The sequence below is a fragment of the Engraulis encrasicolus genome, chromosome 8 (genome assembly GCF_034702125.1).
Source record: "Engraulis encrasicolus isolate BLACKSEA-1 chromosome 8, IST_EnEncr_1.0, whole genome shotgun sequence".
Classification (NCBI taxonomy): Eukaryota; Metazoa; Chordata; class Actinopteri; order Clupeiformes; family Engraulidae; genus Engraulis; species Engraulis encrasicolus.
The window spans coordinates 22,874,353-22,886,531 of NC_085864.1; the positions used below are offsets into that span (position 1 = coordinate 22,874,353).

The following is a 12,179-nucleotide window of genomic DNA, read 5'->3' on the forward strand; positions in this document are numbered from 1 at the left end:
GTGGAAAATTCCTGAAGGTGACTTGACATGGACTAGGTCTGGATGCATTGCTAACTAACAGGTCTGCATTGTCACTTCATGACGGTGCATTCCTTCTGATTCTACCAGATGCTAGCATTTGGAAAATAGTGTAGAGTACTTTTATTAATCCCGAGGGAAATTAAGGTGTCTGACAGCTTACATAGATTCACAAATACAAGACATACAAAAATACCTAATACACAATATTGCACATTGCAGTAAACATATAGCAAAAATGTGAGTATATAAATGAAGGTTTTTAAACAAAAGGACTGTGGAATCCTTGTTCAGATCAGCCCCAAGTTCTCAATCAGTGTGGTACTGTATGTGTGACTATCTTGCAGTTGCATAATGTTCCTGTTCCCTTTATTGAACCGTCTCCTGGATGCATGTTGCCTTTTGGAATATGTTTGTCTTTGTTTTGACTGATACAGCTGACTGCCTATGTCCTAGGCAGTTAAAGGATAACTCCAGCCAATTTCAACATGCAGTTGTAATGCTCACACTACCCTGGACTTGTCAGTACCTGAGAATTTTTTTTTCTTCAGCCTTTTCCGAAATTCTGGTCATGGTAATGGGGGCAGTTGTTTGATTACATTTTACTTTTTTTTTAAATTATTCCCAAAAACATCCAAAAGGTTATGCAACATCAGCAGACAAGTAGCAAACAGCGATACCTTTTGGGAAAATATTTGGAGTAGGCCTATGTTCAGAAAGTTCTGAATGTAAACAAAATCTGCCCTCATAAGAATAGCTCAGATCTCAGAAAGGGGTTAGCCAAAAAATGCAGCGTCACCGGGTACTGACAAGTCAAGGGTAGCTTGAGCAATACAACAGCATATTGATATTGGCTGAACTACCTCTTTAAGATTTGTTATCTGCAGGCCTAGCTGAAAAGCAGAGATTGTGTTATTTCAGAGAATATGCTTTGTAGAAATTTCCAGAATTGCTGTCTGAATCATTGCATGTAGAGGTCTTGTGCGTGCGTGCGTGCGTGCATGATTGCATGCGTGCGTGCGTGCATGATTGCATGCGTGCGCTTTTAGGCATTCCATAATATGTTTTACATGTTTGAAAGTACATGCTTCACATACATTTTTTCTGCTTCATCACCGTAATTGACAGTTGGTCTATTGCTAGTGCCAGTGTTTAACGGCATCATTTCTCTTGGTGACTGCAGATGTGTGCCAGGCATTCTGTACTGTAGGTTGGTATCCCTGGTGGTCCGGGAAGACTGCTGGTGCGGTGTGGTCCCACCGCTCTCGGGATCACGCTCTCCTCCACCCAGAGCCCCACCACCACCACCACCACCACCAATCCCAGGTTAGCCTGTGAGATGAGAGCTGAGAGAGAGAGAGAGCGAACGTTCAGTAAAAAGGCAGCCCTCCTACAGGCTTAGAACTATTGTTTAACGGCATATTACTCTTATAATTACTGTATCATAACAATTTGTTAATATATGATTTTGTATGTATAAAAAAGAGAGTAGTCATTTTTTTTTGAAAATCATTATTTTATAATTACTCCTTTGAAAGCCCATTTATAGTGAAATGAACATCAAGTAGTCATTTTGTTTATTGAATTTTGTGTTCCTGTTTGTGTTCCATGCCTTTTGTAAACCTTGCTATCATGATGTTTGGTTTGTTTTGTTTTTCTTCTTTTAGTTGGTAAAGCGATAGTTCCCGAGTGGTTAGCAAACAGATCAAGGTCTTATTCAGAAAACATCTATGATGGCAGCTGGCATCTAAAAGTGGCATCCGAAAGGGTATGAAGTGAAGTGATAGGCTATGAGTTCATGACCATGAGCTAGTTATAGCAAGAGACCCTATTTCTTTGGGCGTATGTGCGGTATAGCATGTTGTTCAGTCCGAACAGGAATGGAACAAAATGTTGGGAATTATGAAAAATGCGGGGGGCTTATCACACTTGCTGTTTTCCAGAGATTGGCCAGTTTTTTTTATTTTCAGTTTGTCTGTACAAGGTTAAACGTTTTTGTTTTTTTTACAGGCTTAGACCTTGAATTCTTTTCTTTCACACTGTTACCATATGAAGCGTTCTACCTGGGGATACACCGTGTTACAATGTGTCATCCCTTTTAGAAATAAGCAAGTCACCAGTATGCCTTTTTCGACCAGCTTCCCTGTTGTTTAATGCATTGAACTACTGGACATCTATCTGCATTTCCTATTAATAGAACTCCAATGTCCTTTCGCTGTGTCAGTGCCGCACCGCAGAAGCACAGCAAGTGCGGCGGTGGTTTGGTAATGCAGCCCCGGTGAAGTACCAGGACTGCTGGTCTCTTGTGGGCAGCGAAGGGGGCACATAGACAGCGCCGCCACCATCACCACCGCTGCTGATTAAAGGGCACAGACATGCTGCTCATAAACAACACGTGTGCAGGAGATTGTTTACATTGCACACAGTTTTTTTTTTTTTTTGTCTATCAGTGTTAACAGCCTGTCCTCAGCTCTTGGCCTTCCAAGTGTGGCCCGGAATGACATCGACTCACTCAACCGCAGAGCACACTTGGCCGATTAAAAGAAATCACACACAAAACCATGTGCTGCTGAAGTGTACTTTTTCTTCGCTTCGCTGCATTTCATGTTTTTCCTTTTTTCTTCTTTTTTTTAAGCCAGTAAACCTCCTGTAAAATATGAAGGGTAGGAGAAGCATTCAACCGTGCACTGCCATATCTGTTGTAAACATTTCTATCAGTTTCCTTTCAAGACAAGAACTTGCCCTAATTCAAGGAAAACGACATTTAGTATTTATATGATGCAAGGCTGTTTCATTCTAATAACAGATTTGAAAATTCACAAATAAACTTTACCAGATATGGATGTCTTTTTTTTTGTACGTGTTTTACAAAGTCAAAGGGAAAGCCTATTATCTGAGAAGCAAGAGTGTTGAAGTGTTGAGTTGAACTGTCTTGTGATATGTATGAGTCTGTGTAGCAGACAAGGTTATATAGGGTATAGTTTGCAACCTTGGTTTGCCTTTTTTGTTAAGAGCCCAGTTGAAGCCATGTGTGTAACTTTTCCCCCCAGAGGTGTTAGCAATGCTGCAAGTAATAATAAAAAAAGATGGAGGAGTGCTCTGAGAGAGTACCTGATACTAAGAGAAAGAACACATGTTTGGAATGTCTACAGATTGACTTGGAAGTTGTGTCATGCCCACTGTGATGGTAGTGTAAGGGAACCATACTGTGCTCGACTGGTAAAATGCCACCTCGATAGATGAGAGATGGTAACCGTAAATTCAACTGACTGATCACTTCATCCAGCCTATGTCCCTGCCCCATGGCGAAACATTTCTGACTAAAACCGCACTTGTTTACAAGAAACCAAAAAGTCTTCCTGCGTCATAGTGTCATCCAAACATTTTGTATGTGTGTTCTTCTGCTGGCATAGATATCTTTCCTGGTATTAAAATGGGCAGAGGAAGCACTTGTTTGGAGGTATACGCCTTATATCAACATAACTCAATCACTCTTAGCAGTTGAAATCAGAAACATGGATGGTGATCTTGACACACATTTGAATTCTGGTCAGATTTGAAATCCTGTAATAGTTCGTAAAGGCTTCTCCTATGTACAGGCAGCTCCCAAGAAAACCTGGAGCATGCATGGGGGAAGAACAGCTTTTGGCTTGTAGTCCATGATCACACTTGTAGCCCAGTTCCTTTTGATGGTGTTTGAGACCAGGGGTGCAGATCCTGATCCTTGGCGGAGGGGAATATGCACACCCCCCCATTTCTGCAAAACATTGTTTTCAGAAATGTTGTTGATTTATGTTGGCAAGCTTTGAATTGCATACCTGTAAATCACACAATACAAAAATCCCTTTTGTGTGTACATTACCCTCACCCAGAGTCCTGACATTGTGGATCTGCACCCCTGATGGAGGCTGTCCTCACATTGGGATTTCTCATTGACTTGCCCAGTGTGTGGCCAGCCTCCTCTGTCCCGTAACCTTGTCAAAGTGGGATCTTCTCAGGGAGACATTTGTCCTTCTTTTCTTCCATTGTAACTGAGTGATTTAAGCACAGCAGTTAAAAAACAAAACAGTTACTAGAACATTTTTCCAAAGGTTCAACTGTTAGTTGCTGTATTCTAGTTTTTCATATTTTGGAGTAATTCTTTACTATAACAAACAATTTCTTTTTACATAATAGGTAGCTGCTAGTCCAGTAAGAAAACAAATCCATGCCAGGCCGTACTAAACATCAGAACACGCGTCAAGTTAACTTTTTTGTATGGAATCTAGTCAAATGGCCCAGTCTCACTATCGCCTGTTCTCCTCGAATGTATACAAGTTCAAATTAAGAGGTTCAGTTGACTTGAGCAGATTTTCCGCACAATTATAATCTTTTTTTGGTAGGCAACATGCATTTATCTCCATGTGTTCTGAAGATGACATGTCTTTCTCTGCAATTAAGGCCTACTATTAACCGTTATTAATGGAAGCTAGCTGTACAATGAATTGGCCTTAGAAGGCTGTATTTCTGGGGATGGATGAGGAGGTTGATGCATTTATTTTGGTAACTGGTTGATCCATGCCTTCCTATACATTTTGGGTACCACTCCACCAAGTGGTTGTAGAGATGTGTTTTTTCCTTACCAATCCAAGTCAGTAGCTCTTATAATAATAAACGTATGTTCTTCCCTCCCTGTCTATGAGTCATCTTATTATTTTATTGTAGTGAGTTTCAGTAAAATGTTCTGTTCTTCCTTTTGTTGTAATTTTAAATGTGTCGTTTGAAATAATTGGCTGTCATAGATTACTAAAATACTTGTGATGTGTGCACTTGTGATACATGTACACGTGGTTCCTGAAATTCATGACTGGTGAATGTACATTGTATGAGGTCTATTACTTACTATACCTGAGGAATAATGCCTTGTGAATCTAGACTATTAGTCAAAGCATCTGTAATTATCATAGATTGTAGAATAGAACTTCTATACACTCTCACTGGAAATGATCAATAGAAAAACTACATACCAAGAAATCTAAGTGGGGTACAGAATTTAATCGCACCCATTTTACACCCCTTTTACATGCAGTATACAGCCACGAAAAAAAAGGACTAACAGAAACTTGTAGTTTGTTTACAGATCCACTATGTCGACTCCTGGTGCCTATACTGCCCTACAATTTAAGAACGCAGTAACTCTGAAAACTGCAAACTGAGAAAAAAGGCTTCAAAGTTTCCTATATGGCGCAGCAACTGTGTTGTCGGTAAAGTGGTGGTGACACTTTTTTTTTCCCGACCATTTTGAGTTACTGCGTTCTTGTTTTGCACGGCAGTAAACTACAAAGCTGCTTCAGGAGTAAACCAGGTTAAGTTAAGAGGTAAATCACATAATAGAAGAGGCACCTCTATTAGATGATTTACCTCTTAACTGGTTTACTCCAGAACCAGCTTTGTAGTATAGGCTGCAGATGTGAAACCAGCTTTCCATCAGGCTTTTTTGATGCTATTTTAAATAGTGTAGATCGGCCTCCCCTACGAGAAAATAACAGGGTTATAATAGGGTTATATTAGGCAGACTATGGAAGGATCTTTAATGAGTGTATAGTCTCAGAGTGTAAAGTATCAGCCACTCCTGGCAAAGAAATTCCATTTAGCAGATGCTTTTATTCAAAGTGACTTGGGAAAGAGGACAAAATCAGTAACCAGCTTAAAGTGTATGTGGGGGAAATGCAGAATAAAAAGGTTAATTATTTGCAGGGTTAGTGTTGTTATGCCTTGGAAGAAATGAGTGCATACAGTATGCCATACAGTGCCCTCCATAATTATTGGCACCCCTGGTTGAGATGTGTTAAAAGCCTTAAAATAAATTCAGTGTTTATTGCAGAAGAATACTGTCACACTGAAAATTGTAGGAAAATGTAGCCTTCAACTCAAATGAATTGTAAGAAAATAAAAAAAATCCCTGACTAAAAAATAATTATTTTTCATTAAATCACCTGTTCCACAATTATTGGCACCCTTAACAATTTCCAGGAAATAAATATAATTGAAGCATTTCTGTCATTTCTACAGTAGTTTACAAAGTTTACCAGAGTATGTAGGAACATTTAATTAGTAATTCATCACTTCCTGTTTCCCTGGGTTATAAATATGACGTGACACCGAGGCCATTTCTCTTATCCACTCTTAAACATGGGAAAGACAAAGGAACACAGCATACAAGTGAGGCAGATGTGCGTCGACCTTCACAGGTCAGGCAGAGGCTACAAGAAGATTGCCACTCAACTGCAGCTGCCCATATCCACTGTGAGAGGAATAATTAAGAAGTTCAAAACAACTGGAACAGTGGTAAACAAGCCTGGACGAGGACCCAAGTTTATTTTGCCACCACGCACAGTGAGGAGGATGGTAAGAGAAATCAAAAGATCTCCAAAGCTCACTGTTACAGAATTACAACAAATGATAGCATCCTGGGGTCACAAAGTCTCCAAATCAACCATCAGGCGCTGTCTACATGCCAACAAGCTGTTTGGGAGGCATGCACGGAGAAAACCTTTCCTCACTCACAATCATAAACGCAAGCGTCTGGAGTTCGCCAAGCGGTATTGGGGCTTCAACTGGGACCGTGTGCTTTGGTCAGATGAGACCAAGATTGAGCTTTTTGGCAACAAACACTCTAAGTGGGTCTGGCGTACCACGAAAGATGCGCATGCTGAAAAGCACCTCATACCCACTGTGAAGTATGGGGGTGGGTCAGTGATGCTGTGGGGCTGTTTCGCTTCCAAAGGCCCTGGGAACCTTGTTAGGGTGCATGGCATCATGAATGCTTTGAAATACCAGGACATTTTAAATCAAAATCTGTTGCCCTCTGCCCGAAAGCTGAGGCTGGGTCATCACTGGGTCTTTCAGCAAGACAATGACCCTAAACATATGGCCAAATCTACACAGAAATGGTTCACCAGACACAAAATCAAGCTCCTCCCATGGCCATCTCAGTCCCCTGACCTCAACCCCATTGAGAACCTGTGGGGTGAGCTGAAGAGGAGAGTACAGAGGAGAGGACCCAGGTCTCTGGATGATTTAGAGAGATTCTGCAAAGAGGAATGGCTGAAGATCCCTCTTTCTGTCTTTTCCCATGTTGTGAAACATTGTAGGAGAAGATTAGGAGCTGTTTTGTTGGCAAAAGGGGGTTGTACAAAATATTAACACCAGGGGTGCTAATAATTGTGACACACATTATTTGATGTCAAATAATTATTTCTTTATGTGGGATTTTTTCCCCACTGAATAAATGCACTTGTATTGAAGGTTGGATTTTTCTCTTTTTTCAATTAAGGTCCCATATTATTTAAAAAAATAAAAAATAATTGGAAGCTAAAAAACACATCTCAACCAGGGGTGCCAATAATTATGGAGGGCACTGTATATAGAAGTATGCAGTATAGAAGTATACATGGAAGAGATGACTTGGAGCTGCAGTCAGCCAAATGCACCACTGTTCTGGCCAATCAAGGGGCCCCTGGCAGATGCGGGCCCCGCCCTAAACAGTCGCCATATCTAGCCTGAGCATTAATCCGGCCCTGGCCATTGATGATGAAGTCGTAGCCTATAGCCTTTATAAGCTTTGTGACATACTGGCCTTCAATTCTACTGACCCGTTTAAGGGATTGTCACATAGAAGAGAAAGATATCCTCTGCACTCTTGTGCTTCACAATCTGGTCCGTTAACGGAAAGGACTAGAAGGCTACAGCCAGAGAAGATAAAGAAGAAAATCACCGGAGTGCCTTCAGTTAACTGTTTTATTGGGCAAGTGCCAAGACTGAAGAAGACGTGACATCAACACGTTAGCGTCAATGAGTCAAGAGTCATTGACTTCAGAGTCATTGACTCTGAAGAAGACGTGACAACGTTGAAACGTTTGTCTTGGCACTTGCCCAATAAAACAGTTAACTATCCACATCCGAAGATGCCCCTGTGATTTTCTTCTTTATCCTAACTAAGAGATTATCTATTCTTATCCTCAGTCCCGCTGATATGGGGGGGGGGGGGGGGGGGGTATTAGGGGCAAAGGGGTATTATATGTTGTCCCGGGTCCAGGCAGATAGGGGCCCACAATTGGATCCCCATTATTGTATGTATTGGGTAGGGGGACCTTTCAGCTGACTTTGTCTTGGGCCCACCCCACCGAAAGCTGTCAGCGGCCCTGCTTATCCTCTCCATCTAGTATTCTGCTTCAACAATATGGGCTGTGGGTGCAAACAGGCCAATTTCAAAGCTAGTCCGACCTCCACCTCTATACGTGAAAATAAAATAAAGTCTAAGTGCAGTGCAGTCCATTTGTTGCCAACCATATTGAGAGATACAGGAAGATTAAATTGCTCAACAGAGTGACCGGCTTTGATCTGAAAATAGGTCAAAGGGCATGTACGCAGTCATCATTGAATCAACACATTTATTTGATTTCTGATTTTTAAAGGGTTTTTTTAATTGATTTATTTTGAAGTTGAAAATGTATTCTGAAATGATGACCATTTGACCATTTGTTTCCTTTTTCTCTTTGCGCATGATTAATTATAGAGATCATGATTGGAGAAAGTTGGGTGACTTCTGAACCTAAACCTAAAAGAGTAGGAAAGAAGACACCCACAAACACACACACACACACACATGCCTATGCCTTTCAGGCACAGTGTCTGGAAAGTTATATTCCTGTGATGAAAGACAGCTTGGATAGTCAACAGAAGGGCTGAAATGAAATACGGTAGAATGCTCATCAACCAGGGAATGTGTTTAGCGTATTAGAAGTAAAAGATTTTAGAACGCGGCTGACCGTGTCAATCTTTGAACTGGCGCGCTCTCTCGCGAACTACCAGGGTGCTATCTGTTATTTTTTTATTAATAGGCGAGTGCATTTATGAGAAAAATACACCTAACCCCAAAAAAAATCTAACAAAAGGTTTCTCAGTGGTTTCCAGTTGTATCAGATGTACTAAACAACATACTAAAAATCTGCCAAAATCTGACTTCAGGAAAGGCCTCGTTTTCAAGATGGCCGCTGCCGGGCCCTTAAATGGACTCTGGCCTTAAAATGGCCTTGAAATGACCAGTAATAGTGGTGTTTGATGCATGTTTCAACCTTGTAATGTTGTCATTAGACTATGTTCGTGATATATGTATGGTTATTAGTGCAGTTTGCTGTTAAAAATCAATTTACAACTGTATGGTATTGTAATATTAGACAAATTTGGCCTAGCGGTTAGGCTAAATACCGCTAACCTCTTCTTTGTGTGCATTTTAGGCTTCTTTTTTCCAATTATGATTATGTTTTACATTAATATATATGTTTTGCATGTGCATGTTTTAAAATGTATTTATTTATTTTATTTTGTCAGTGTTGATCAATGGTAAAAAGCAAGGAATCCATACGAAGGATTCAAAATTTCACTTTTCACTGCTTCCTGTATGGATAGACAAGAGATGAATGTGGCCATAAAATTACATTGAAATGACCAGGAATGGTGTTTAAAATGTTTTTTTTCACCATGTAATGTTGTTGGAATATTTCCCTGATATTATGAATGGTTATAAATGCATTTTGATTTTGTTTTCATTGATGGCAGCCTACTGTGATATTAGCCAAATCTGCTCTGGCATACTGTACTGCTATCCCCTTTGTTTGTGATTATTTTCACTTTACCATACTATATGTATGTTTTTACATTTTATTTATTTATTATATATATTTATTTATACTGTATGTAGGCCCGATGACCTTATAAAGACCTTGAAATGACCAGGAAAAGTGGTGGTTCATGTTTGTTTTGACCAAGTAAATTAAAATAATATTTTGGGAATTAACTTAGAATTATCCACATCATACTGATCCCAATAATATTAAACTCTGGACTCTTCAGTCGTGCTGAAGAATTTGAATTTGGAACAAAATGTGTTATTTTTTTCATTCAAATATAATAAACATTAAACAGGAAATTCATCCATGACTTCCATCGTGACTCTGGCCAAGCTGAAGTGTGAGCCATATTCTTAATGGTGTGTGTCAAGCAAAGTGCATTGAGTTTCCAAAATTTGGGCAGCGCTGAAATAGCACAGATATGAGCAGTTTGACCAGATTGACTTGATCTTGAAATATTGTGCAGCATCATAGTAACAGGCTAAATCATAGTAGCTGGCTAAACATGATGCCCGAGAATTCCCCATCCTGCTGAAATGAATGTGACCTGTGGCCATCATTATGAAGTACTTTGAATTGCTAGTTATGTCATTCTCCCAGTGAAAGGCACTCAAGCTATGATGCTACCAATGCATGTATAACTCTTTGGCAAGAATCTGCTTCATCTTCCAGTTAAGTCTGTATGACTTGCATACAAGCAAGAGAAGGCCCGGCTGGTTTTAGAGCTGATGGAGCCAGGGATCACAAAATAAAAGGAGCTGCTGTAGCTATCCAAAAGTGACCTTGCAATATAAATTACCCTATGGATGCAGTACTCCCACCGGGCCCATGCCCCTTGCTTGCCCTGGGATACAGGCAGGGCAGGAGCACCACCTTGTCAAGACTGAGTCACTGGCACAATCATGCTCAGCCTTCTGCTTTTCACCCTGCTAATAAATGACTGGACGTCAACCTACAGTACCACTCCAATCTTGTTAAGTTCACAGACGATCAAGAGGGACAAGGCACACTACAGGAAAGAGGCAGACCATTTGAGCAGCACAAAGATGAGATGTGGGTTTGGCCTAATTATCATTGACTTTCAAATCTCTTCAAGACTTGGTCTGACCAAGAGCATAACAATCAACATTTCCCAAACGGCATGGTCGACCCACCCCCTTGGTTTGCTAATGGTTGCATGCTTCCCAACAAAGTGGGAGGAGTGCCGTTTTTTTCCGGAGCTCAGAAATTATATTTGTATTGCACTTGGCCTGACTAGAAGCAACGCTGAAGGTGTTGCGTCATCAGCAGGGCATGGCCTGGCTCGGTTTGGACATCAATGATGACCTATTCTGGACCAACACTGCATGTCAAGAAGTGTCTCAACTTCCTGAACAATCGAGGCAAGTGCTTTGCCATCATGACCACATTTCTAAGACCACATTTGTGTACCTGTACCATGCCCCTTTAGGAGACAAGGAGAATGAATGGAGTTAAAAGGGAATTCTCGCCCATTTAGGAAACTGTACTTGATCCCACTTTTTTGCATTGGTGGCACAGTGTATGGTTTAGCTTGGCTACTATTGTGATGGAGTGACCATCACTAGGGTTGTGGGTGTGTTCTGACTGTCACACCAACGAGATTGGCTCTTTGGTGTAGCGGTCAGGGCCCCAGTTTACAAGCCCAGAAGGTCTGGGTTTGGTTCTAGGCTGGGCAACTCTACTCCCCTTCGCTACAAATGGTGTCAGAAGTGGGATGGTGTGATGCCATCAGAAGCATACGCATTGTGTGTGAGCCGTAATTTCAAGTGAGGGACCCCCAGGATTGGTAACCCCGTGGTGAGGGACCCCAGTGATGGGTGAAGCACTGATGATGGGGCACACTGGATGGGGGAAGTATGACGGGCAGTTGCGTGAGGGACACCATGAAGTGTGTGAAGTGCACGAGTGCGCTTCCTGAAGGGGAAGGCAGTGTGATGGAGTGACCATCACTAGGGTTGTGGGTGTGTTCTGACTGTCACACCAACGAGTCTGGCTCTCAGTGTACTACCCCAGAAGGTCTGGGTTCGAGTCCCGGCTTGGCAACTCTACTCCCCTTCGTCACAACCATATTGAATGGGTTTGGATACACCACCCACAAAGTGATCACAATAGTGATGCAAGCCACTCAACAAGCTTCTCTTCTGGCACCACCAGAGTCTCAAACAGACTGTAAGGATGCTGAGTTCTTCTCTGCACCCAACAGGCTGCCGGAAAAATCTGCATCTTTCCAAAGAACAATTGCTCTCAGACCCCCCAGAAAAGACTTTTCCCACATACAACTGTACTATGTATACCTGTTGTGCTAAACAAATACATAATAAACTGTCTTGTGCTCACAATCTCTTATTTTTTACTGGTACTAATACCTGATCTGACTACTGTACGCATATGTGTAATTTGATTCATTAATTTATAGTTACTGTAATGTTTTGGTATTTTGTGTGTTGTGGCTGTGTACTTAGGATAGGT

The 12,179-nt window shown here is 41.2% G+C and overlaps 1 protein-coding gene across 2 annotated transcripts in view; it reads left to right on the forward strand.

Annotated features, from left to right (window-relative positions):
* The window catches only part of cuedc1b (CUE domain containing 1b), a 33,060-nt gene extending 28,374 nt beyond the window's left edge, over nucleotides 1-4,686 (forward strand). For both annotated transcript variants that reach the window (XM_063205212.1, XM_063205213.1), the window contains exon 11: nucleotides 1,202-4,686. In XM_063205212.1, the coding sequence (XP_063061282.1) occupies nucleotide 1,202 (1 nt within the window). In that variant the 3' untranslated portion in view covers nucleotides 1,203-4,686. The remainder of the gene's footprint in view (nucleotides 1-1,201) is intronic.
* Nucleotides 4,687-12,179: the final 7,493 nt, after the last annotated feature.